This window comes from Stigmatopora argus, chromosome 5 (assembly GCF_051989625.1).
Source record: "Stigmatopora argus isolate UIUO_Sarg chromosome 5, RoL_Sarg_1.0, whole genome shotgun sequence".
NCBI lineage: Eukaryota > Metazoa > Chordata > Actinopteri > Syngnathiformes > Syngnathidae > Stigmatopora > Stigmatopora argus.
Window position 1 is genome coordinate 5,134,289 of NC_135391.1, and position 27,682 is coordinate 5,161,970.

At 39.8% G+C, this 27,682-nt stretch overlaps 2 protein-coding genes, 1 long non-coding RNA gene and 1 other non-coding gene across 6 annotated transcripts in view; 1 reads left to right on the forward strand and 3 right to left on the reverse strand.

Moving 5' to 3' along the window:
* The window catches only part of zdhhc8b (zDHHC palmitoyltransferase 8b), a 29,790-nt gene extending 6,406 nt beyond the window's left edge, over positions 1–23,384 (forward strand). Inside the window, exons 2-12 of one of the 2 annotated variants that reach the window (XR_013300231.1) lie at positions 16,468–16,589; positions 17,548–17,705; positions 17,825–17,997; positions 18,115–18,217; positions 18,360–18,451; positions 18,749–18,881; positions 19,069–19,174; positions 19,926–20,038; positions 20,123–21,177; positions 21,632–22,213; positions 22,362–23,372. Coding sequence is in view for 1 of the 2 variants with exons in the window: in XM_077600200.1 (XP_077456326.1) it covers positions 16,468–16,589; positions 17,548–17,705; positions 17,825–17,997; positions 18,115–18,217; positions 18,360–18,451; positions 18,749–18,881; positions 19,069–19,174; positions 19,926–20,038; positions 20,123–21,177; positions 21,632–21,764 (2,188 nt within the window). In the remaining variant the exon portion in view is untranslated. Of the gene's footprint in view, positions 1–16,467; positions 16,590–17,547; positions 17,706–17,824; positions 17,998–18,114; positions 18,218–18,359; positions 18,452–18,748; positions 18,882–19,068; positions 19,175–19,925; positions 20,039–20,122; positions 21,178–21,631 lie in introns of both variants that reach the window. The other variant, XM_077600200.1, reaches the window with a different exon arrangement.
* Positions 1,999–19,277, reverse strand: LOC144074070 (uncharacterized). Its single transcript, XR_013300232.1, has 3 exons — positions 19,013–19,277; positions 17,537–17,722; positions 1,999–2,155 (listed from the first exon to the last, which is right to left on the reverse strand). It is a non-coding gene; the product is annotated as an uncharacterized LOC144074070 (long non-coding RNA).
* A 126-nt stretch (positions 23,385–23,510) lies between the features above and the next one.
* Positions 23,511–27,498, reverse strand: ranbp1 (RAN binding protein 1). 2 transcript variants are annotated; one of them, XM_077600203.1, is made up of 7 exons: positions 27,452–27,498; positions 27,170–27,327; positions 25,584–25,717; positions 25,342–25,499; positions 25,126–25,254; positions 24,943–25,011; positions 23,511–24,597 (listed from the first exon to the last, which is right to left on the reverse strand). In XM_077600203.1, exons 2-7 carry the CDS (start codon positions 27,182–27,184, stop codon positions 24,464–24,466), a joined length of 639 nt encoding a protein of 212 aa, XP_077456329.1. In that variant the 5' UTR covers positions 27,185–27,327; positions 27,452–27,498; the 3' UTR covers positions 23,511–24,463. The 2 variants fall into 2 exon arrangements, with proteins under 2 accessions (XP_077456329.1, XP_077456330.1); XM_077600204.1 differs by lacking the exon at positions 27,452–27,498 and having other exon boundaries at positions 27,170–27,338.
* Positions 24,690–24,817, reverse strand: LOC144075054 (small nucleolar RNA SNORA77). Its single transcript, XR_013300463.1, has one exon. It is a non-coding gene; the product is annotated as a small nucleolar RNA SNORA77 (small nucleolar RNA).
* Positions 27,499–27,682: the final 184 nt, after the last annotated feature.

Consider the following 27,682-nt stretch of genomic DNA (forward strand, 5'->3'; position numbering starts at 1 on the left):
TCGCGATGGTTTAACAGCTGTTCTAAAAGTGGGTAATTCAGCTCAACAATGCTTTGTACATCATGTGTCCTTTTTTTTAAGAAGGCAGCCATTAGGAGATGTGACGAGCAGGGTAGGCGGAGTTAAAGAAAATTTTATTTTTCCTGTCTATTCTTTATTTGTGCATGTGTAGAGTAAGTCCTTGGCAGGCACGCACTGTTATACCAATAGAATACAAGGTGGTTTCTATAAAAAAAATAAAAATAGAAAAAATAACTTGGGAGAATCACAGTAGGACATGTTTTTCGCTTGAAATATTTGAGTTTTATGGAATAATAAACTTTAAAGGCTGTGTTTAAGACCCATATGTCAATGTTGGCAGACTACAATGCGTGGAATTTTCAAGAAATCATTCTTTAGGTGTGAGAACTCCCTAGCCGTTTTCACGCTAACGTTGTTTTCAGTTCATTTAGTCTCTTGTCATAAGGGTATTTACCGTTTTTGTCCGCCCACAAGCATGAATTAGTCAGTCAGGGCTTAACAAATGTAGCTAAGCACAGAGAGATCTGCCATGCTTAATTTTCTCTCCGTGAAGTACATAAATGTAAATTACAAGAGTGAATGTGTATCATCAATATGATTCAATGTCTTCTCATGACAGCATATATTCTCCCGATTAGCTTTCACATTGCTAAAAACAATAAAACCATCCTCCTTCTCAACCTACAATGATTTAATGCTGCTTTATAAACAGGCCCAGTGCCAAACAAGTGATATACAAATAGCCAAAATCATCAACAGACACAAGTGCAAGTGGAAACTGCTGATAGCATCCCATTAGTTTGTTAATTGTGTGCAGATAATGATTAAAATGTTTTGAATTTGATGCTTCCTGTTGAAAACCAAAAAGCAACATCATGTTGTAATCCATCACACATGTCTATATGTTCATACAATGATAATTTCATGACTCATTTCAGCATCCCACAAGACGGCACCACCCGTCGTCACCCTAATGGGGACAAGTCCTCTTTGACAAGTCTTTGAGTTTCCATAAACAATGGGGAACTGTTAAATTGTTCTGCTTTGAATTTGTCTGCTTCCATCATATTAAATTAGGCAATCTCTCCTGGAGCTTCGTAAATAATGCAGGATGTATAGTTTATGATAAAAGCATGTTAGCGTTTAGCATCATTTACTATCACGCAGGCTATCGTGAATCTCCAACAACTTGATGTATTGACTTTTATCACACTGCACTGCACTCATTTTCCACTCTGCGTCCTCTACCATGAATTTGAGATCAAGAATTTGAGATCAATGCTACGGTGCAGAAAACCTTGCAAAAAATGTGAGAAAATCACATTATGTCAGTTCTCAGGATTTGGGTTATGGTTCTGCTTCACGGTCGTGTAATGCACTTGTTTTCCCCTGGAAATATATAAATGTCAACACCTTGTTACGATCCCATACTAGCACTTGTCTGATACACGTTTGCAGGTTTAGTGTGTCTTGCATAATTTAGCCCACTTTGTGATAAGATAATCATTCAAGGTGCTTATCTGCCAATGCTCCTAAGTACATCCCTCCTCGCACTCATGTGATACATGCCGGGAATTGAGATACACTCCCTAAGAATGTGTGCTGGATGTTATTAGTGCTGCTAAGACCTCCGTTTGGTTCTGCTTGGTAGAAACTGACGTGTTTGTGGGATGGCTAAGATTTATCAGTTCCATACAACACGAGACACTTTTCAGTCAATGTGGGAAAGCAAAGAAGCCACAATGGGAAGCTGAGTTATACAGTTTCCCACGGCAGATGAGCTGTCGTCAAGACATACTGACGGTCAAGAAATGTCCGCTGCCTATGAACCCCGATGAACGCAATTGTTGAGATTGGTATTGGCTGTCGGGCAACAGCGCTGTCAACAAGTTGAATTGCAATTCAAAATGAGTGCCAACGGTGTTGCTTGAATGTCACGGCGCATTTGGCAAAATATCAGCTTACCTCTGACAAGGATGGACGATGGATGGACGTTGTTGAAGATAGCAAAAGGACAACCTCAGATGGAGGTGCTTTCGGAGATGTGATGGCAGCTGCACACACTTCCAAGTGGCGTGGGTTGAGGTGTAGTGGCAGCTGGCAGATGGAGGTCACGTCCTTGCAACACCTCTATCTGTCAAATGGGATTTGTGAGTTTTATTAGCCATTTACAATTCACCCAAAGAGTAATTGCACTTCAGGTCACTAAAAACCATTGGCCTCGGTCAAAAGTTCTACTGACTTTTTCATTCATTAATTTTCCATTCCACTTATCTTGGTTAACACAACCAACAGCTAATCATTAGATGTTCAATCTGACAATACAGACGCTCCCCAACTTACGAACGAGTTACATTCCAAACGATCGTTCGTGAGGTGAATTCGTTCGTAAGATGCTTCAGTGCTATATTTTGTATTATAATTTATGTTTAAAGCCTATATAAGTATATTGAAGGTTTATATAAGTATGTTTAAGGCTTGTGTAAGTAACCTGTATTGGTTTGTACTGCAAAAAACATTTAATAAAATGGAGAAAATACGTACAGTACTGTACGTACTACGTACAGGAAGAGGATTTTATATCATGAGAGGGTCTTTGTCGTCGCTGGAATGGGCTTCAAAAGTTACTTCCTCCTCTGTAACTTCAATGTAGGAAGAAGTTGAGGGTCAAGTCGGTATTAGCGGCGGAAAGAAGCACTACTCGGGAAAAGGCGTGCAATACAAAATCTAACTTACAGCATCTCTTTCCGAACATTTTTCGACATACGCGCAGACATGTTCGTGTCTACCGTTGTTCGTAACTCGAATGTTCGTAAGTAGGGGAGCAACTGTAGCTACTTTTAAGATAAATCTGCCATATAATGGCCCCCAAAGTTCATAGCGGTTCACGACTTTAGCACAGAAAATAATCAGTTTCCTTAATCTGAAATTAATTAAGAATTACGTAAAACCCCCCAACTTGTTTTCCAGAGACTGTGAAAATAGCTGCTAGCCGTTTGCCATCCCTTTAGTTTTGCGTCATCTGTCAAACACGATTACAGAGAGTGACAGGTCTTCGTCTCTTCAACTTCAGGCCAAGAAAGTCAAAAAATCTCCAAACTGTCCAATGTTTCATTGGCGAATCAGATCGTAAGAACCCCGAGCTATTTACTAAAACTGCCGTCCTTATCTGCACTGCATGCAAACTCTTAAAACGTGATGTGTATGGCACGAGTGTGTGTTAGTGCTTTACATTGACTTTGTGTGGGCAGGCGACAAGGGCCACTATTCAAGCGCTTCAGTGTGTTCATTTACAATCTGCTCTCCACATTGGCCGACTAAGTGGTGACTGATGGTCACTGAGGCCTATTTTTAACTCCCCACCACTCCCTCCACCGTAACTGGAGCACAGCACTGAAGGCTCATTTGAATGAGATACAAGGCACAACTTGGATTTGGTTGTCTATCTGTAACTACACACAAAGTTGTACTATATCCTTCCCTCAGGGTTCCTAAAAAAACTCATTAATACTTTTGAAATGCCTGCCAGGCACATTTAGAAGTTTATCTTGGCAAAAAAAATTGTCGGCTTGCATGTTCTGTATCTTTTTTTCGCTGGCAGAAACTAAGTTGCACTTGTTCGTTCTAGTTTGTCAGAAAGATGATTGTGGGAAGACTTTTTTTTAATGTTTTTTGAAGGGTGTCCAAAGAAATGTAGAGTTTGGTTTAGATGCTTAAAAAGGTTGGAATAGAACGTGTATTTTTTGTAGTCTGTTTGGATTTAGACCGTGATTTACATATGGATATTGAATTTGATGAAATAAAGACCTTGTATCTAGGACAAGGGTGTCAAACACGGGTTGGTTCGCGGGCCGCTTTAACGTAAACTTGACTTCACGTGGGCTGGACTATTTTAGATATAATATTTAGATTTTTTTTAATAAATGGATTCAAAGAACTGGATTAAAAGCCCTAAATATTCAATTTTTTATAGATCTAATACAATGTTTATTTGAGCTTTTTTTTCATAGTAAGGGAAAATCCTTTATTTAATCATTTGTTTTTCATTTCAAAAGGAAACCATTTTTTTCTTTAATTATGTTCAATATTAAAGTGGAAAACAGAAAATATTTTTATATATTTTTAGATTTTACAAAATGATTTTAGAACTAAAAACACAAAGAAAAAAATGATTAAAAAATTGCAATTATTGATTTAAAATGGGGAAAATCAGGAAATTTAATATACATCTATATCTATCATTTTAATTTGATCCTAAAACAGAAAGTCACCACTGATGATTTACTTTCCCGGGCCACACAAAATGATGCGGCGGGCCAGATTTGGCCCCCGGGCCGCCACTTTGACACCTGTGATCTAGGAAGTGGCTGCCAAGGGTTAATAACTGCAGGAACAAGCAGCTGACCTCGTCATTTTTTTTCTTTTTTTAGTATTTCAACATTCAGACACTGGTAGCAGGAGATTATCATGTCCTTGAATTACAGAAACATTTGAATTAGGACATTTTCTGGTTCAAAATAGGCCCTACTATAGTGTTCTTGTCAAAAATGACATGGAGTTGGAGCCAAATGATGACCTGCCTTTTGTTTTTAATGTGGTTTTTGTTTGACGTTTGATTTTTGTCAACATCTCAACATAACAACAAAGAGTTGCAGCTGTTTGTAAATGCTTCTGTTTGTTTGATCCCATTGGGCAAAGTTGAACTTTAGGTCTAAAACATAAGCGTAGTCAGCAATGAGTAAGAACTGTTACGTTTCATTTTGCTTTGCATCCAAACACAGTCATTTTGACACAAAGTCGGCATGGTCAAAAGCACATGTGAAACAATTGGGACACCAAATGGAAAAAGTTGACTCACACTATACAGGGTACCCTGAGGGAGTAGTGCTTAACCGGGCGTCGTCTTCGTTTGTCATTGTGGATGCGAGTTCATGAATGCGTTTGTGAAGCAAAACAGTTGAACCGGATGGTTTCAACGTTTCTTTAAAAAAAAAATTAAACACCATTCCGAAACATACTTTGTTAAATATCACGTTACTTAACCTCCTACGATCTGGCGTCCACATGTGTGGACATCACATTTTTCTGGTTGTCAAGACTACAATGTTAAATTTTGGACTACAAGGTCCTGGCGTCCACTCACGACGTGGACATCATTTTTCTCAGAAACTACATCATGTAAAAAGATAGAAATATTCTTTGTTTTTACACTCATCAGGTCCCAATTAGCCTAAATGTCAAAGAGAAAATAAAAATGCATGCCTTGCAAGAGCTAGGGTCTTAGGAGGTTAATGAAATGACAATAAAGAATAAAGAAATAATTGAATCTGGTGGGTTTTGGAGGCCTGCTATAATTGACTAGTTCATTCCAAAGTGATTTCATTACAGGGGTGTGTACAACACTGTATGTTTAGTAGAGGCAGTCATGAATTCTGTTTGCACAAAGTGAACCACTGTCATTTGTTTTCAAATGAGCCTGAGCAGGCAAAGCATTAGAAAATGTGCGCGTGCTGAGCAAATGATGTTTTAAACCTGGATTTCCTGTGAATCTTAGATTTGTTCATTTAATTCAATCAGCCCACAGCATGAACGTGCGCCTTTTCAAACGTTATAACGCAAATTACTCCTCAAGCACTGCAGCTCTTGATTAGTCATCAGTGGGCGGCCACGTTTGCGTCATCTGCTGGTCATTATATTAGCATTATTGAACTCTTCCACTGTATTACAGGGCCGGAATAAATCAATGTGTTGGATGCTGTTGAAGTTTGAATGCACGGTGAATGAGTGTGTTGCTCTTGGAGTGAACGGGGCTTAAACCGGCTAGCAACACCTCTCGTGGTGTGATCTAAAACGGCTGCATTGAATGCAAGTGGCTGAATGTGTGTCAGTTAAATATTGCTGGATGACAGTTTAGCCGTCTCACTGAAATAGAACAAGGTCCTCTTACATTTAGCAGTTATAAATATTTCAGTCCTGGGTGGACAGCTAGTCTTTGTTCTTTGCAGCTGCAATAAGAGGGTGCTGTAAAGAGGTAACTGCTGGGATTTTTATGAGCTCTAATCTTCACACGGTTCTGCAGTACATATACATTTACATGGCTGTTTGGGTTCACGGTGGAATAAAAATGCAGTTCTTTGCGTGTTTTAGTTTATCGACTCTTAATGGGATTGTTAGTTCCCTCTGGTTCAATTTTACATGAGATTGCAATGGCAAGTTGGTATTTTTTAATAAAACATCAAGAATGTGTGGGTTTTTGGACAATATCATAGCACGTTAACCTTAATTACCTATTTTGATGGAAATGTTAGATATCGGTTTTGGTACTCATGTAACTACCATGTAGTTATTTGTAGTACTTGGTCAGGAAAATGTGGTATCAGGCTCTGTTTACATTTTATACTTAACTTTAGCCAATTTAATTTCAATATATTTAAAATATAAAGACATGGATTCAGTTGAATGAGTCTCAAAACGTTTGAAACTGAATAGACCAAGTTGTGAGTGTTTTACTCAAAGTGCACCAGGGGTTACATTTCTTTTTCTATTTTAATGAGTGGTCTGTCCCGCATGACTGTCTGACATTTTCCCTCTGTATTGAGAAAAAAGATCAAGCTTTTAGAAGTGACCTTCATTCTCCTAATGTGGCATTTTAGCTTTCATCGCGGGGATTTAATAGTCCTTTTCACATATTTGAACAAGGAGCATGAGCTACTCAAACAAGCTTTACTAGGATTTGTGCTTCTCCATTGAACCTTCAATTGACAGCTAAGATTTCTCCCTTACCTGACGAGATAGTGGTTCATCAAACAGTGTACGAAACCGTGTCGGCAAGTCCTAAATAGATTCAAGAAATACTAATTCCACCTCAGCTTTAGTCTGAATTGAATTTCTTGTCATTCATTGTGATAATGCAGGTTATTGGTTTTAATAGAAGTCAGGCTCTTTAACAAAACAAATGGCTGAGTGCTAAGACCTACCGTATGCATGCATATACATCTATGTGTATGTATGTATATGTGTGCTTATATGTGTGTATATGTGTATATGTATGTGTGTGTATATATATATATATATATATATATATATATATATATATATATATATATATATATATATATATATGAATATGTGTATGCATGTATGTATATATATGTATGTATGTATGTATGTATGTATGTATGTATGTATGTATGTATGTATGCATGGATGCATGTATGTATGTATGTATGTATGTATGTATGTATGTATGTATGTATGTATGTATGTATGTATGTATGTATGTATGTATGTATGTATGTATATATATATATATATATATATATATATATATATATATTTCAGCAACACGCTTATCTATTTATATATTTATTCATTTATTTATTAAGATACTTATTACCTATCTATGTATGTCTAAAATGCCTTTGCTATTTCTGCATCCACACCTTCTTGCTACTGTGACAACGAAATTTCCCGAATACGGGATGAATAAAGTTATCCAATCCAATCCAACCAGTGAAGGTGAAAATACTCTGATATTCTTTTTAGCATTTACAATGATTTGGTTTGATTCAATTGATCAAGAATGTGCTCCCCCACAACTTTAAAGCCGGTTTGTTATATTTTCCGCAGCGGGCTGAATATCCGGCCTTCTAATACTACCTCCATTCATTCATCGCAGTTAAGGTGTTTTTGAAGGCTATTGCGCACTCACGCCTGCTTTTCTCCTCTACGGGCAAAAAAATTCTGCACGCAAAACTTTCCTCCTCATGAAGCGTTCATTTTCTTCACGCCACACGAGCAATTTGGGAGAGGGGTAATCCAGACTCCCTGGAGGTTACGCTAAATAAAAAGAGACTTGTTGCCTAGTGAAAGAGACTTTCTGTTTCGACAGCCTGCTTTAAAGTGGCACTTAAGTTTTATTTTTTTATTTTTTTTCTATGCATTCCATTTTCTAACATTGGATTGCATTTTACTGGGTTTGCTTTGAAAATGCCCAGAATGGTATTTTTTTATGCTACTTCAGTTGGTCATTTTGGGGGTTTTCTGCAGAAGTATAGTTTGTCATTAATTTGCTGCTTCCTGGATCTAATTGGAATACTCTTTGCTCTGATTGGCTGAAGGTGGAGTGAATGTGTCGGACTCCTAGCTTCGCTATTTCACATTTAAACAAAATTAAAATCAAAGACCTGGCAAGGAACCCAACTAAGCTAAGCTAAGAAAAGCGACTAGAAGTTGCCTACAGGGTAACAGTGGAAAAAATGTCACTAATCACTTAAAATATATTAATATATTGTTTATTTTGATAATGTGTATTCGGTGTGTGTTCGGCAATTGCGAGCGATGTTATTGGGTGTGGAGGAGAACAAAGAGGGACGCTACTTACATAATAAGTAAGGTACCATGTAAAGTCTTACCAATTTTAACAACCTAGCCTTTGCAGAACATCTTAATTTGCAAACACAATTGCAATAAATAAAACTATACAGACAACCATAAAAGCAGGCCACACTCCCATTTCCACCTATGTTATGCGTGAAAGAGTTAAAAATATTTGCAAAATGAGCTATGGGCTTTAAAAGGAGCAATCATTCACCAAAATATGTTTGAGATGAGATTTGTTTAATGATGTGGATATGCATTTAATTCGGATTCCCATTAATCTTTCAAAGACATTATGAGCTGGAGGCTGCAAGAGGAACAATTAACACCTCAAATAGAATAGCTCCCTCATCCCTACTGCCACCAACTCTCCCAAAAAATTGTGGCGCGTTCAGTCAGAAAGATAAATTGTTCTCCAATGGCATTTTTATTGTTGTAGTTTTTTTTTTTTTAGCTAGACATAGCTGTTATTTATAACCCAACCAGGTGGTTGCAAACTGATCAGAAATAGTTCACTTCAAAGGCAGCCCATCATAGGATATTTTCTCTCAGTTGTGAAAAGCCTGTACACACACTGACACTTACACTTAAGTAGTGAGTTTTTACTCTAGATATAGTATACATGGCTATTTCCTAGAGTAAAACAGAGTTGTTTTGCACCCCCACAAAAAAGAGTAGTTTATGAAAGCAGCTCAGCTGAAACTGCCTGAATGAACGGATTGTAAAAATATCCCAAATAGAGTATGCCGTGGATACTGAATGCTTTACAGTAAAGCAATTATAGCGGAAAGGTGACTTATACTTTGTTATATAATTCTCTATGCATAAGAATGGATGGAAAAATATTGTAAAAATGAGATTTTTAGAGAAGTCGTCGCACATAAAGCAGCATTGTCTTTTCAATGTCTTTGCCTTTTATCTTTTTTTTTGTGTTCATCAAGAAGCTACGCCGAAGAAAGGTAAGCAAATAAAGCAAACAGTGGCTTTATAGTCCTAGCCTTGGAACGTCATCCACCACTGAAGCACCCCTGGCCTTTTTTTTTCGAGATTTTGAATGCTGCTGGGTCATTTCAGCCAAAGTATTGTCACGGCAATAAAAGCCACAAGACCAAAATTCATATCCAGAAAGGTTGTGATTGTGCTTGTGTGAATAGCTGGGTTCAAAGATCAGCCTCAGGGTTCAGTCAACCTTATTTCTACTTTTACAACATTTGGACTGCTTCAACTGAATTTACAGTATGCCTGCTTCTCTTCCGTTACTCACGCACATATTTATATCGTGATAGGGAAATGTGATTATCCTTTGAGCATCCAAGCTAAATCCAGGCCCACTCGTTTTTGGGGAAAATGCTCTAACGGCGCCTTGAGCGCTTCTGTCAGGATGAATGGAGAAACTCGCTGGTGCTGGAAACGAGACAAATTGGTGTGTGACTCAAGGGGAAAGTTGCATTGAGCAGAGTTCAAACAAGGCTGCTTTTATGAAGGATAGTGTTTTTCAGGGCTGTTGCTGATCACCAGACTGGCAATCCAGTAATCCATTTGTCATTCCTTCCTTCCATCCATCTTTTACTCCTTATTCAGGGTTAAATCATGGGGGCAGAAGCTTTCAAGGGGAAACCCAAACTTTCAATGGAAATTAATGGAGCAAATCCAAAATTCCATCTTGTTGAAACCTACACTGACTATCTCTCGAAGTTGTTTCTGCTAGTTGCAAAATATTTTTGCAGGACTTTCCATATCAAACAATACATAAATATAGTTTATACAAATAAGTCTCGAACCTGCATGATTTGGGAATGAGGTCCATTGATGGCGGAAGAGCAGATAAAGCAGTGGAATTCCAGTGGGTGGATTGGAGAGGATTTGGGCCTAGAAATAGAATCACCTGTTCATCTGGGATTAGTAGAGAGCAGAGCTCTATTTTGGTTGCGCTAGGACGTACTCCCACCACACCCTGCGCCCTAATGACGGGCTCAGAATGTGCATATGGACTGCATATCTTGTGAGTGATTCTATGGTGTTGAACTGTGGCCTGTGGAACTCATTATCCTGGACCAACTGGGAGAACATGATGTTGGCAAAATGCTTGTTTGCTACTGGTCATTTCATACGTACAAATGTTTATGTAATTGACAAGTACAGATGGAATGAAATGCTTCCATGCTATGAATAAAACCAGGTTACGGGAAGGGGCCAATATGGATAATGGGACTGGGCAAAAATAAGGTTAGAAGTATCTAGGAACATATTTATATTCCACTTATAGTCCATAAAAAGGCAAAAACGGGGGACTACTGCAGAAATATGTTTGACTGTGTTCCCTGTTTTCGCATTTTTTCACGTTTCACAGTTATTGCATTCTCGCGGTACACCGCGAAAAACGAGGAACTACTACAGAAATATTTTTCACAGTATTAGCCCGTTTTTTGTGGTCGCAGTTTTTGCATTTTAGCGCTACACCGCCAAAAATAGGGAACTACTACAGAAATATTTTTCACAGTATTCCCCCGTTTTTTGCCGTCGCAGTTTTTGCATTTTCGCGCTACACCGCGAAAAACTGAACTACTACAGAACTATTTTTCACAGTACTAGCCCGTTTTTTGCAGTCGCAATTTTTGCATTTTTGCCCTACACCGCGAAAAACGGAACAACTACAAAAATATTTTTCACAGTGCTAGCCCATATTTTTGCGGTCGCAGTTTTTGCATTTCCGCGCTACACCGCGAAAAACGGGGAACTACCACAGAAATATTTTTCACAGTATTAGCCCTTTTTTGCGGTGTACCGCAAAAACTGCAAAATGTGAGAAATCATGAAAAAGGGGCGAATACAGTATATTGCGAAAAAACACTGACCGTCTCCTGCTGTAATATCAATTATATAAGCAAACGGTCTTTCTTGAATGGCCCCACACATGTACCATGTGCACTCACGCTGTAGCTACAGAGCGTCCATTGACAGCAGGTCAACCAAATTTATTGACCGCGCCCCCCACTCTCAGTCTGGACCCTTCTTTGTGCCTAAGTTCCCATAGAACACTAGTGGGACGCTGCCCAGTGCTGCCAACCTCTGTGGCTAAAAAGAATCATTGTTTTGTCTTGTTGCTGCTCACTACATCAATGGCTCTCTTTGTTTCCTCTGCAAGCTTTTAGGACGTCCAACCTCATACTGGTGTGTCGTGATTGAAGACGTAGCAGACTACATTTGTTCATTGTGCGGCTTTAGAAAGCTTGCGAAATATACGGCCACATATTGTATCTTACTGAACTGTGGCACTATCACAAAACTGCAGTACTCCATCTCCTCCGAGGCGCCACGCTCCGTTATCCTTCTCTCAACCTCTGCGAACGTGTGTGCGCCATATCTACGATGCTGAGGGCTGTTCGTGCATTTTACAGCTTGCCTATGTGTACGTGCGCTCAGTAAAGTGTGTGTCCTAGCGTATGTGAGAGAGAGAAATATCCCATCAGCCTATCTAGATCATCAACCTCCTGCTCAGAGGGGGAAAAATGGTGTGAGAATATGCAATTAAAATCCCCCGTGATGTAAGGGGAACATTGCTTTTTGAGTTTTGGGGAGGGAGCGAGAAGAGAAGGGGGAATTTGGGTTTTTGGCGGAGAGAAAGCACCTGCCTCCACTTGGATTTATGATGGATTAAGGAAAGGAATGGAGGTGAGGGAATAAGAGTTGTGTTTTAAAAGGTTTCAAGTTTTTTTCTGTCTGGAAATGTGCTGCTTCTGGCACATCCGTGTTTTGCAGTAGCAGGAAATGAAGTTAATTCACATTAAATCTGTGCAATTCAATAATTTCTGAGCGGAGAATTAATAAAAGTCTCTGGTGTAATCCTCTAAAACTCCCGCTATTGGATTTTCATATTCTGTGGCTTTATAGTTGGACAGAAAATTGATGGATGGCTGGATAAATCATCACCACATTTTGACACTGTAAATCAGCATGCAAGAAGATTAAACCAGATTGACAGTCTGTGAGTTTTAACTGGATTAAAGGAATTTTACCATGCATGCCAAATGGCTGTTTATGTGGAAAAAGTTGTTGGATTAAAAGATAGCATGAGTCAATCATTGTAAAGAGAACAGAAGGAATGCTTCAACCAGTTTGGAGGCAAGCAGAGCAGCCTACAATTTACAGTACATTACCAATCAATATCTTCCAAATTGCACTGAAACATGAGCGTTCATAGCCAGCATGTACTTCTAGTTTAAATGGGAGGCAATGCGATTATGATTTAGAGTTTAGATTTGAGCCAACCATGCAAACAAAATGGGTATGTGTTTGAAAATGTACATTATTTATACATTTGCCCCCAATTGGGTCAAAATACATTTCTATTGTTTTTCACGTAAAGAGAGCACAATTATTTTCCTTGTTCTAAAAGCAGAAATTAATTGTTCCTGAATGAAGGACTTAATAATGCATGCTACATTTCGTCAGAAATATCCATTGTTTAAGGCACATGTGTCAAAGTGGCGGCCCGGGGGCCAAATCTGGCCCGCCACATCATTTTGTGTGGCCCGGGAAAGTAAATGATGAGTGCCGACTTTCTGTTTTAGGATCAAATTAAAATGAAGAGTATAGATGTATATTACATTTCCTGATTTTCCCCCTTTTAAATCAATAATTGTAATTTTTAAATCAATTTTTTTCTGTGTTTTTAGTTCAAAAATCATTTTGTAAAATCTAAAAAATATATTTAAAAAAGCTAAAATAAACATTGTTTTAGATCTATAAAAAACTGAATATTCAGGGCTTTTAATCCAGTTCTTTTAATCCATTTATAAAAAGTCTATCTAAGTTTACCTAAAATGGTCCGGCCCACATGAAATCGAGTTGACGTTAACGCGGCCTGCGAACCAACCCGAGTCTGACACCCCTGAAAGGAGTTGTTTCAATTAGTCCAATCCATCCATGTGTGCGTGTCAATTTTTGGTTGTAGTAAAATCAATCAATGTTATACATTTGTCATTTAATTGATAAATTTTCCCAATTCACTGTGCTAATCTATATTCAATCTGACAGTGGCCTCAAACTTTTCATCTTCCTGCCTCACAAAATCATATACAATTCGTACTTAGGGTTAAGCATTTGGTATTACAATTTTAAATATCCAATAATATGTAGTTTGTTTTGAATATCTCTAGCAGAGTTACTGGAATTTGTTGTATAATTCTACATCAGTGCAATGGCTAGGTGAGAGTGGCTATTTAATGAAGCTCAACACAAAAGCAAATTGAAGTCGCCAGTCGTCCTTAAAAAAACATAAACGACAAAAAAAAAAAGCAGTATTATCTCATTTCAGATTGCCAGGCTCAGTTCTGTCCTCGAGGTTAATGTTGGCTAAATACTGTAAGTGTTGCTGTAGTGTAATGTACTTGAAAGAAGCATTGAAATCAAGTAAGGGAGTTTGTGGATTTACGATTCTAGAGACATGATGCCAAGTGCTTGGCAGAGTTGCTCCAATTTGTTGGCTACCGTCATTCTATCTCGCCTGGCCTCAGTTACCCAGTTTGGCTGATGTCCTGTTGTAAGAAGGGACCCCTCCTTTGGGGGGCCGTGAATCACATTGAATTGTATTGGGGTACAATGTCACCCATGGGTGGATATATGACACATGAATTACTACCAATAGCCGTGGCAGAAAATGAAGTCTTTTTTAATTAAAGAAATTGTGCCACTAAAAGGATTCATTTGCTTTTTTGGCTTGGTTTGGGTGGTTCTTATTTCAGTGCTTACAGCTAAAAAAAAGTCAAGTCACTTTTAGTAATTGGCAGGAACTGCCCACTGAGCACTGTGATTTTTTGAATGCAGTTTTAATTTAGATTTGTCTGACGAAGGAAAAACAAATAGACGTTTTGCGCAACAAGTTTCTACTTCTTTTTGTCCCATTCATATTTTAGTGCGAGTCACTTCAGGGCTGTTGGGTTCTTGCAAACAGCTTGCTCAGCCTTATTAAAAGCCAGCAACATCCCACATGGTGTCAGCTTTGGGTTGAGAGGATTGCTCAATTCTCCGGGGTGCCGTGTGTGCGCGTGTCCTAGTCTATGTTGGGTCTAAACACAATCTCAGTTTCCCGTGGGAGGCGTGAAGGCAAGTGGACTGTGAGGTCAACTGCTTGCGACTGAACGGCTTGCAGATGGCACTAGTTGAAAACAAAACACTTTAGCGTTGAGAGGAAGAAGATTGGATGGACTAGGCCGTGGACTCGTTCCAGTTAGGGCTTAAGTTGTACGACTCTTTCAAATTTACATTTGGTCATTTCAGTCACTGTGTACCATTCAAATTGAAACCATCTTTCTTGACGTTGTCGTCTGAGCTTCAACTAATTTCTTCCCATGTCTTCTCATACGATATTTTGAACATGATTAAGCACCCATAAACATGAAAAAGTATTGTGTTAAGACCAGTGAGTCATTCATGCTCGAAGCAGCACTCCTATTACATTTATCCCAAATTTCAATCATCTATCCATTTTCAAGACCAATGATCTTACTCAGGGTCAAAGGGTGCTGTAGCGTATTTTCAGCTGACATCAGGTTGACTTCACTATCCGTCACACGGCAACCACATGCTCTGCTACAAACTCACATCACTGAACATTGATTTCCCTACAGAAACCATTGAACAGAATTTCTTCTGTCTTTTTTTGCCAAATGTGCAACAAGCTGGCCAAAAAGAGCTTCCGTGGCTCTCTGTTCAAACACTTGGCAGTTGCCACACGTCCAGGTTTCACTCCTCTATCAAATGAGCGTTTAAGCATGTGCCGCAAGACAACTTCGCTGAGCAGCCACGTCTAAGTGCCGCCTTTGCAGCCGGTCACAATCCGGCCTCTCATCCCTTCTCAAATCTAATTCCCAGATTGGGTTTCACACAGTTACATATTTCTAGCGGTGAGAGCTTTGCATTTACACACGTTCTGGCACCAGCTGCGCTTTGACGGCGTTTGGTGGCTTCACTACTGGGGTTCAAATACCTGAACATGGTAGCTGTACTCCACCAGTAAGCTCTCCAGTCTGGGTTACTGGCCTGCTGACCCATGGGTGAGCTCTGGTCCAAGTTTGGCAACAATAAACACAGGCAGCACATGTGTCTTCTCCCTTTAACTGTCTACTACTACTACTACTACTACCACTACTACCACTACTACCACTACTACCACTACTACCACTACTACCACTACCACTACTACCACTACTACTACCACCACTACCACTACCACCACTACCACTACTACTACCACTACCACTACTACCACTACCACTACTACCATTACTACCACTACCACTACCACCACTACTACCACTACCACTACTACCACTACCACTACTAATACTACTACTACTACCACTACTACTACAAAATCAACAAATTCAACACGTCATATTTTTCGGCCCTGATTGAATTGGATTGCTAGATGACTTTGTGCTACACAAACATGAGACATGGAAGTAAATTTAAACACATTTCCCCCACATGTCGGCCAACTTGTTTTTATGACAACTATTTTTATAATCTTTCGTAGCTCCCTTGGCACTTGCACACTGCAAACTTAGACATCAGGATTTTCGCCTTATGTTTAATACCTTTGCTAAATGAAAGTCAGATGATTATTCATATTAAAACCTGACATCACAGCTCCCTCTTGAACGTTTCATAATAGACAATATTTCACGGTTTCCAGATGTTTGCACTCATTTCCTCGACCAGTCTCGTTGTGTTAGTCTCATCTTGTTCAGCATCCTTGGGGATTTTACTATTTAAACTAAACTGATTAATTCAGCCATAGAAAATAGATACAAGAATGGATGAATAATCCATCCATCAATTTTCTATCATTCATCCCGACATGTTTGTGTTCTCCCACTTTACTCTGTGGAATCGTGTTACTACTCATGCTGCTTATTGATTGTTTCAAAACAAGACCGAGGGCTCGCTAATAGTGCGTTTGTGTGTGCAGGTTCACACAAGAGATTCGTAGTAAGGAAACATCAAAGTGTGGTATGTGTGTATTTTGGAATGAAAAGCCAATAAGACTCCAATGTGTTTTTTCAGGTGCCCCTGGTTGACCAAGGTGATCTCCCCTATCGTGCCTGTCTACAATGGACTCATCTTCCTCTTTGTGTTGGCCAACTTCAGCATGGCAACATTCATGGACCCCGGTGTCTACCCCAGAGGTTTGTAAATCACCTCCTGCTTCTGTACCAACAATGCTGCGTTTTAGTTTGGCTATTTAAAGATTATTTTGTGTCTACACACAACGACTTCCTTAACCGGCTTGCCGGGCAGAGAACGGACTGGACTAACTTCAGCATTTCCGTCTAAAGAGTGGTGGCTGAACTTTCCCCTGCGGGTGTTTTTAATGTACTTCTATATGATAAGCATCTGTCTTGAACAATTTCCTCTTTCTGCACAGCAGTAATTATGATAAGGTTGTTTAGTGCACATTGTATTCTTGGCAACAGGTGAGGGTGTGTCGCTATTTGTTTGCAGTTTTATACACGATACACAATAAATCATTCAATTTCATGCCACGAGTAAAGTTAACCATGAAAAAAAAATGAAAATCAATCATCCGCATCATATCAACTTTTAAAATGGGAAAAAAATAGGCTTAACTATTGAGAACCATGTTAGAAATATTCCAAAAATGTCTTCTTTAAATGTCTTTTGAATTATTAGGTCCATTTATAATAATTGAAATGTAATTATTTTATATATATATAGATATGTGTATATATGGATATATAGATATAGATGTAGATATGAAATATATATATATATATAGTTATATAGATATTTAGATATATAGATATATGGATATATAGATATGTAGCTGTAGATATATAGATATAGATCTATAGATATATGAAGATGTAGATGTATATATATATATATATATATATATATATATATATATATTATAGAGATATAGATGTATAGCTATATATATATATAGATATATGGATATATAGATGTAGATATAGACGTAGATATATAGATATAGATATATGGATATATGGATATATAGATATATAGATATACAGATATACAGATATAGATATATGGATATATAGATATACTGCTATAGATATAGATATATAGATATATTGTCTTGACTTACTGTGTGCGCAGCGGACGTGGACGAAGACAAAGACGACGACTTCCGAGCGCCCCTCTACAAGAATGTGGAGATCAAAGGCATTCAAGTTCGGATGAAGTGGTGCGCCACCTGTCACTTCTACAGGCCGCCTCGCTGCTCACACTGCAGTGTGTGTGACAATTGCGTGGAGGTGAGGGTCAAGATGCACTGTGTGACAATAGGAATACATAGTTTAGCATTCTTCTTTTGTTTAGGACAGATTGTTTATCATTAATCCAAATTTCAAAACGGGCTTCCTTATTTTTTCAGGACTTTGACCATCACTGTCCATGGGTCAACAACTGCATCGGACGCAGAAATTACCGTTACTTCTTCCTCTTCCTGCTGTCTTTAAGCATCCACATGGTGGGAGTTTTCACCTTCGGCCTCATCTTTGTGCTCCACCACAGAGAGCGACTGGGAGCGCTGCACACCACCGTCACGTATCCTTTCAAAACTCTCCCCTCCTCACTTTGGCAACGCGTGTCAATGGATTGTCCACATCTTGTGACTGTATCGTGATCTGATCTTTCGCTTCGCCTTAACCCTTTCACGCTCAGATTGGTGGTGATGTGTATCGCGGGACTTTTCTTTATTCCCGTCATGGGTCTGACCGGTTTCCACATGGTGCTCGTGGCTCGGGGCCGAACCACAAACGAACAAGTGAGGACAGAGAAGAAATGAAAGGATTTTTCTCAAATGCCACCGTCTTCATATCAATTTTATCTGGGCCCATGACCAATGTGTGCGCACGTGCATTTCAGCCATCTGTTTGAAACGCTAACTATAGTCTTGTGTTCCTCAGGTAACAGGCAAATTTCGTGGAGGAGTAAATCCCTTTACAAAAGGTTGCAGTGGCAACGTGGAGTATGTCTTATGTAGTCCTTTGGGTCCAAGGTAAGATGCTCTGTGTTCACTGCCTTGTGCTGTGTTTGTCACCCTTACAATTTTTGAGGGCACGTACGTGGGCGGTATTGGTCTCAGGAGGCGTAATGGTTCATGATGCAAGAAAGCGTGGGTTTGGTTCCCACTTACGTGATGGTGTGAATTTGAGAGTATAGTGTGCGTTTGGCAACTAATTCAGGATGTAAATTTCCTTTGACCTGAATTCCAGTTCATTACAAACATTAGTATGTACAGTATATGGCGCCTGTGTTTTTGTCAATATCATCCATAATTTCTCATCCCATGCAGGTACATATTGGACCCACGCAAGAAGCCCCAAATCAAAATTCAACCTCCGTTTATCAGACCGGACCTCTCCGAAAAGCAAATCACCATCAAGGTCAATGACAACGGCGTACATAGCACTATTATAAGCTCCAAGGTGAGGTTTTGTACACAGTTTAGATTTTTTATTTATGTATTTAAATGTTTCATGATTTCCGCATATGGCAACAATTACCTAGCTCTGTTTCTCATTATTATATGACATAGATGTCTCCTATTACTACTTACTTTGTGGCTAGTCAATAGTTGAAGGTGTTCTTGATACTCTTCTCCCATCCCCATAGTCCAAAAGTAGTCCCGATGGCCTGGAAGACAAAGAAATTCAGCCTCCATTGCCACCGAAAGCTGACAGGTACAACCAGCTGAAAACCCATCTGACCTCCAGTGAGGGTAAGAACCACAAAATATCACATTTCATTCCTCCCCTCAGCTCATCTGTCAATCATCCTTTACCATTTAGTCTTGCACAGGGACGACCGTCCACCACTTTAACAAGAAATGAAAGATGTACAGTAAAATGTAACCAAAATGTATTGCACTGCACAGTGCAATTTCACACCATTAAAAAAACAGCATTCATCAAAAAATGCACCACCATTTAGTCATATTATATTTTTAATTGTATTTTTTGGTGTGTCAGAATACATCACATATTGTGCAAAATACCCTTTTAGCTTTTGTACCTTTTTTACCAAGTCATGCCATTTCTTATATGCCAATTTTACTGTGCAGTTATGATCCGTGCTTTTAAATCATGGTAAATCTCAACGTCATTAATCATTTTTCCACTTGCTGCATTATGTCAGGGAGGGAACATTTTGTCCTGCTTCAAGAAGCAGCATTACAACCTGCTGGCAGCTTCATGTACTGCAAAAAGGCATTTTGTTATTAGAAAAAAAGAGAATGTTACTAATGCTAGTTTGTTTTGAATATGATGTTTGATGTTCTGTGGGGGGAAATAGTAGTTATAGCTATAGTATATTTGTAATCCCAGCCATATCAAGAAACAACACCTATCTTAATCGGAGACCTGTTTTTAGCTGGACCATCCAGTAATTCAACTAGAACTGTTACAAACATTGCATAAATCCTGTTCATTCATTCATTCATATTGACTTTTTCCCCCTTATTTTTGTTTAAGTAATAGAAAGCTCTGTGTCTGGTACGACCCACCCCTCCACTCCGGCCATGTACAAGTTCAGACCATCCTTTAGCACCATGCCCAAAGTTCACTATCATACAGCGGGGGACAAGGTAAAATGATCAGCCGACGGTACTGCGTCCTTCTCAAGACTGTAGAAAATAAAAGCACTTGTTGGTCGTGTCTTCTTTTACCAGATTGTTCTTCCCGATGACCACACTTCCTCGGCTATTTTGGAAGAGGGTGTCCGTGGTCACGACTACCGTTCCGAGCCAAATCTAGATCTGCCCGAGTACACGAACGCGCCTCTTCACCGCACGTTCAAGTCCTCCCCGTTCCAGCTGGACTCCGACCCGGTGAACTCTCAGACGCTGACCCTGAGGCAAGCCCACCACCGATCAGAGAAGGGGCAGCTAATGGTCACCTCCACGCCCTACAAGAATGTCTTCTCTCCCAGCACGCTCTCCAACCGTAACGGAAGCCTATCTTACGACAGCCTGCTCCACCCCGGCGGCACCCCACCCACCGCCGATTACTTGGCCCACCGCGGCATGCCTCCGGTGGGGTTCCACTCGCCCTACCTGCCCACCAAAGTGTGCCACGTGCGGCAACCCGAGACCCAGAGGCCGCAGGTCGTCGCCACCTACAGTCCAGTGATGTCATCCCGTGTGGCGGGCCGTCAATCCCCTCACGTGCGGGACAGGGACCCGTCCCCGGTACGCTACGACAACCTATCTCAAACAATCATGGCCTCCATCCAGGAGCGCAAGGAGAAAGAGGCAAGAGAGAAGAGACACATGCTCCACGGGCATTCCCAGACGCATATCTATGCCCAAGACTCCGTTGCGTTTGAAGGCTCGGGGGTGTACGGCCTCCCGCCCAACCTCTGCTATCCGGACGGTCCTCGTTGCGCCGGTTCCAGGGGCCCGACGCCGCCGGCTTACGGGGGCTCCAGGGACAACCTGATGGGGTTGGGGCTGAGTTACGGCCAGAGAACCCCCGTACTGTGCCAGGCCGGGTCCACTCTGGGCCGAGCGCCTAGGACTTCATCCGGCTCTTTACACACGGATCATATTAGCACCAACAACAACAACCACGGAAGGGTCTCGGGCCCCGAGGGCCTCTACCGCTCCCCCGCCCACCGTCCCCACTCCCCCGCATTCCCCCGGTCTCCCTCATCCTACTCCCATCAGAAACTCTCATACGTGAGCGCCCAGGAAAGGGTGGACTCGCCTCGTCTGGGTGGGGCCAGGTATGATTCCTAGCCCTCCGGTAGTGCATGCACACCGTAAGCCACCGGGCCTGGACACAAACTACCCCCTCCCCCCCTAAAAGGCCCCATTTCCATCAATTTAGTAAGCGCTAGGCTGTACATTTTTAGCATGTTCTGTAGCATTAATAAGCATAGTGTTTGTCATACTGTCTTTCCTCAAGATCTAAATTCATGTGTGTTCCATGAATGGATTATTTTTTTGAACGTTTTATATACGTCCGTCACTGTCATATTAATAAAATGGTGTGACTTTCCATTCCTTTCCTTTTTGCATGCTTTTCATATTTGTTCCATCTTCTCGCTCATTTTCAGAAGTCAAGTGAGGCATGACACTCCACCCTTTTGTCTTTAAACCATCTCTGTGCATAGAAGAGTAATTTTCTGTTGAATTTGTGCGTTGACACCTGTTTGTTGCTTTTCTCTTTTCATCCAGAGAGGGCATCAAAGTAAATGGCCAGATGGATTGCCACCCAAGTGCCAAGGGTGTCGCGGGCAGTCCCAATCGCCATGGTAACATCAAAAAGGTGACAGGGGTGGGGGGCACCACCTATGAAATTTCCGTGTGAGCGGGGACACTCAGCACACCTTCAGGCACCAGAACCACGTTTGGTAATTTTGTGGACTGTAGAATAGAGAAGCAGGTGTTCAGTTTGATCGAGATCAACCAATCAAATGATCACTCTGCTTATTGTATGTGGTTCAGTGTCCTGTTATCAACCGATCTAGAGTATAGGTAAGGATCTTTCCCAAATGTTCGGGGGGTGCTCATCTTGCTAGTGTTATTGGACCAAAAGATTGTCTTCTCGTAGCTATAGTAGTCATGTGAGCTGTTTGTTCGGAACAAATGCTGCTGAAGAAACCAAATACAAACATCAGTAGCCTAAAAATACTTTTCCACGAATGACAACCTCGCTACTTGAATCAGTTTAGAAAGCCACAATGTTTCAAAAAGTGAAATATCAGACTTTTAACATCAACATTAGAACAAAGTTAATGCTAGCTCTTGCAGATTCCAGTGTTGATTTAATTAGGTCTAATCCCTTGAAGATTTCAAAATATGCCACTTATTTTTTTGCTCCCAAAGATGTGCAAAATCAAGTTGAGAAAGGTTATTAAAGTACATAATAAAAAGAAATAAATAAAATAGATGTACAGGCATGTAGGATTTAAAAAGGGGATGCATGCCATCAAGGGGTTTGATGTAATGTTTCCTTCCCCCAGTGTCTTTAAGGAGTTAATGGCTTAAGTACTCTGCCTTCCATTGAACTCAGGAAGTAGCAGACATCTTCTGGAGCACACAATTACCTCATACAGTACCTAAGTATTACCTTTAGAAATCCAACATTGCAATTGTTTAAATTAGTATCTAATTGATTTTGTATTTGCTTGTAGTAGAATACAAAAAAACTGAATTGAGATAAAGGTCAGTATTTCACAAAATATCACCCTTTTGCTATTTTTAGTCAGTTTGTTAATATGGCCAACATTGATTTTTGTAAACTAGAGGCTTCACAAATTATTCTTTTTGTGATGAATTATACGGTTCAACTCTGACTCATGAAGGAAACTGTCCCCTGCCAATGCCATTTTGGTGCCTGTCAGTGTTTTTTTCATAGCATTTTTTAATCTATGTAATATAATTCAATATATATATAAATATATAGCTGTGTGTATTATAAAGCAAATAGAAATGTTAAGTCATTTCTTGGCCAGCAGGTCCAAATTGGATTTGCTAGTCATAAAAAAATATATATGTTCCGTCCACATGCAATAGCTCTCTTTGACAACAAAGCATAAATTACAAAAAACGAATAGCATTTTGCAATTGGGGCAAATTGAATGAGGAAATCAAAATATTTGGCACCTATGACTCAACCATTGTTGCCTTGAGGTAGTTTGTTAAAAAGGAAAAAAATAATTTGATCGTATCAGCGGAAGAGATCGATTTACCTGCACGGTGGTAATGTTAAACTTTGTTTAGGAATCCCATTGTGACTTCGCAACAGGTTTGACCACACCCACTTTCGTTGCATTACTCCAACTGCAATTTGGAAAACAGATTTAACAGGTGAAGGCCCAGAAAATGTTACTAATAAAACATTGATCATCCTACTTTCAACCCAGATGTCCCTTTCCTCATACTACCACATAGATGTTCCTATTTTTATGAATAAACAATTCCATCAAGTGTCATTTGATCAAATTATTTGGACAATACAAAAGTATTTTGCTAGCCAACAACTAACCGTGGGGAAAATTGGAGCACATAATCATTACAAACTTTAATGTCACTCGTAACAAGAATGCAAAGGTGGTTGACAGTGTTTTATTCAAAGCTGGAGGAAATATTTCCAATCATTTTGAGTGCAAATGAAAAGCAACATTTCATCCATGTACAAGTATTTACAGATGCACTGGCACTTGGATGCATTTTTCCAGGTTGGGAAACGGTTTAAGAGAAGAAGAAAAAAATCAAAGTAAGCAAGATGGATGGGGGTGTCATTTTTTTTCTTTACTTGGGGAATGTTTCCTAGAGAATTCATGAGGAACGTGGGAGCTTAGCATTTGGAGTGACACAACGGCAAGCTGATGAAGTATGACTTTCAATAAATTGAAACAAAATTAAAAAAAAATTATAATCTAAGTGCATCTGATGGTACCAAACCACAGTGGGATCTTCTTATTGGCTCCCAAGCAGATGTGATGATACAATGGCCCTGACAAGAACTACTTCTAAACGCCTCCAATCAATCACAAGCCACCGATTCAATTGATGCCCGGAACAGCGAAAGCATGAGAAGGGCAAGAAGGCTCGCTGAATTGCATCATGGGATGTAACAGAAAATAATGCTTTTCCATGATACCTGGTCCCTGACCCCGTGCTGCTAACAAGCAGGCTACATTAACCGCTCCCTGCCAAAAAAAAAAAAAAAAAAGGAAAAAAAACTAAATACCCCAATGTGGGAATTATCTCTATCACAAGCCTGTCACAAGTAACATTAAAATGTTGATGACCATAAATGCAAAGCATGGCATCCTGCTGATGTTTTGAAGAGAAGGGTAAGAGGAAAGGGGGCTTCTATTTTCATCTGTTCATGACTTTGGTTGCTTATTTCTCAAAGTGGTATGTATCAAGGACTTGTGAGGCAAAACAGATCATTTAAAAAAACTAATATGTCAAGTGTCCAAATTCAGTTCAGTCTATTGTAGAAAAAGAGGAAAGCGGACCAACTGAAGACCGACCGGTATTGACAGTTCTTGTTTCTCAATTTTTTTCCTCAGCCTTCACTTCTTTTGTCTCCTCTTCTTTCTTTTTAGTCTCCTTTTCACCTTCCTTCTTGTCTTTTACTGAGAGTTCCTCCAGTTTCTCTGCCACTTTGATTGCACTGTCAGCTTTATCTGTGGTGAAAACACGAGTGAAATTATCCAATTTGAATGCACGCACCATTGTATAGATTATCATCGCAATGGAAAATGTGTGCTCGACAATTTTCCGTGTCGCAGAACAAAGTGAGACCAAGGTTTTAGGACCCTGTCACGCGCTTCACTCTGCATGCTCGTATAGCAGACGAAAAAAGTTCTGAGCTGGAATAAGCAGCAAAGAACAGAGTGTGTCTGCTGCCAGTAGAAAACGAACCATTACAAGCCAGTTTGTCAATGGCTGTGATCAAGTAAATAACATTTGCAGTATTTTGGGAATTCTAAATCAAATGCTACCACCAATACAAATTGTTTAGCCCATACCTGATCCATCACTCTTGTTTCTGACCACATCTTTGCATTCATCAAACTTGACTTTGAACTTCTGAGCATCTGAAGAAGAGCATAATTTATCCTTATCAATGCTTTGTGCCAATTCAGTGTTATCAGATTACGTGGAGACAAAAATAACTTTTGTGCTTTACTAGCCAAAGTCTGGAGTCTTACTTTCTGCATTTAAAAAGCGTATGGCCAGAAGTTCTGGTTTGGGTTCTTCATCTGCATAATCTGCTAGTGTGTTCCACACCCAGGCTCTGTCGCTCCCAGCGTTGGGCTTCAGTTCCATCATCGGTAAAACTATTATTTACAGGAGGGGATAGTCTTAATTAAGTAGCTTCCAAATTGGTACAATTGGTATGAAGTGCTGCTCAAATGGAGACTCACTCTGATGATTGGCACATAGCTTCAAAGTACGATCTCTCCTCATCAGAAGGCGGATTGTGCCTTTCTCTTTGTGCCTGAGCAGCTTGACATCACCGGTGCCTCTCTCTTTCCACTCAGGTGGGTCGATTTCAGAGGCAAACCGGTATAATTTAGCTCGCCTGCAAATGTCAAGGAGTCATGACCGAAATACACAAAAGGGGGGGGGGGCGTCGGGGCTAAGACTAGTACGGAAGGCCACTTACATTTTGAAAAGTTCTTCTTCATCTTCCTCTAACGTTTTGACTTCCTGTTCAGGAAGGCTCACAATTGGCTCAAATTGAGGATCGTGATTGGAGTCTTCCACCGTTTCTGCTGTGGTTTCAGGCTCTTCTTGGTCCTGATGCACCCAGAAAAATAAAAAAGGTCTGCGTATGGCAAATGTGCGCACACTTTGTGGCCTGGTAGTATTGGAGTTGTGCACCCACGAATACTTTTAAGGGAGGTCCACTCTAACGGTACTAATTATGTACTATTTTTATGATTATATAAATCTGGCTCTACAAAGTGGGGCTCCAATTACATTATTGTAAACCACCATTGTCCGCATTGTTTGTGAGATTTACTCCAAAAGAAATTAAGAACATCAACAATCCATAAAACGCCCTGTAAGGTAGGTTGTAGGTCTGAAAACTATGATGAATCAATCTTCTAAGTAAACTTTGACACTTTGAATTATTATAAATAGAGTGAGATATGTTGATAAAGAAGACATTAGAAGTGTAAATAAGCACTACCACAATATTGGAGACAAACAATTTTGAGGGAGGAACGATCCCTTAAAAAAGTATTTGCAAACTATATTATTTCTAGAAATTGCATTTCGTCACAATGGAGATGTTAACAAAGAGCAGGATCTGATAACTGAGACAAGCCCACCTTGATGCTACTCCATGATGCGCTAGCTTAGCATGTTAGCAGCAAAACTGGCATCAACTAAGGAGTGGCCAGCTCAAACAAGATATCAAAAACTACACACGCAACCCATGACACAAAACGAAAACGCCATTGAATTGACACTAACACACTGCCATTCCATTGTCCATGTTATTTTTTACAAATTAATATTCTTTGTAACTTTGTGTGAGCGAGAACTCATTCGAAGTCTAAAGTTAGGCCTTGCGCGAGGATGAGAGTGCAGCGAAAATTTACATTTCAGACGTACACTGTGAAACAATGTGTATTTAACACCCATTAGCAAGGTGTGGATTGATTTATGAATTTAGGTTTTTATTGTGTGTACAGCGTCCTTGCGTCATTTTACAGGTAAAAATCAAACACATGGAACATGCTATGGTAGCTACTTCGATATTAGCAACTGTTGTGCCTGGTGGACAATAGTGATGATACGTAGTAAACGCGGAATAACACAATTACGTTGGCCTGGGAATTTTACTAGCACATTAAAACTTGAACATAGTCAAACAGTTGGTTAGCATTTGTGGAGCCATGATCGCTCTAATATAGTCTTGATGCGAATGTACAGCTAACGGGAACATGGTGACTGGCAACATAGTTGAGTGCATTCACCATAAAATCCATAAAGCGCGTGAAGATCGCGTTAAACGTCAAAGACAAAATACTTATTATCTATGAGTTTGTTTGTTTTTTAACGCGCGGAGCGCACAATTTCAACTGAATTAGCTTCTGTAGCATCGCCAACTCATTGTCGGTAGTTTGACTCGCCGATGCCTTTCAAACTTCGGTAGAGGAACGGAGAATGATTTATTCCACAAATACTGATTTTAAAACTATCACAACACATATTGTGACCTACTATTCGTGAACTCACCTTTGGGTCAGCCATGATATTGAAGATGTTTGCAGATTTTGAAGTTAACCAGAAGATTCAAAACACAAACTGGCCGCCGTTTTGCCTCAGCTTCTCTCACTTCCTGTTCCAGGTTTCGCGCGTCGAATATTCTCCTTACGTCATCATGTCCCGACGCACTTCGTGTAACCAAATATACAGAAAAACACATGAATAAACAAATACAAATGTTTCTGAGTAGGCCTATATATTGTGTGTATGTGTAAAACTAATAAATATATAAAACATCAGAAAGACGATTACCCGACAGTAGCATTTCATTAGGAAAGTTCAAAGTTCACAGTCAGTTCCACGTGGGTTCATTCGTAGATAACTTTAATACGTTCTTAGATGTTTAATTCACGCTGTGGTTTAACGGGGACACACGTCACCACTTTTCCGCCATTTTGCATCAGAGCTGTTCCATAAATATATCGTTACAGTTAATTGCAGTTAGTATATAGGTTTTGATTGCTCAATTCTGAACTCATTTTC

Coding starts and splice junctions, on each gene's coding strand:
- ranbp1 (XM_077600203.1), bottom strand. Junction 25,500..25,583: donor GAAGAAGAACTTTTCAAAAT/GTAAGTGGCCTT, acceptor TGACATTTGCAG/GCGAGCTAAATTATACCGGT. Junction 24,598..24,942: donor AAACAAGAGTGATGGATCAG/GTATGGGCTAAA, acceptor TTTTCACCACAG/ATAAAGCTGACAGTGCAATC.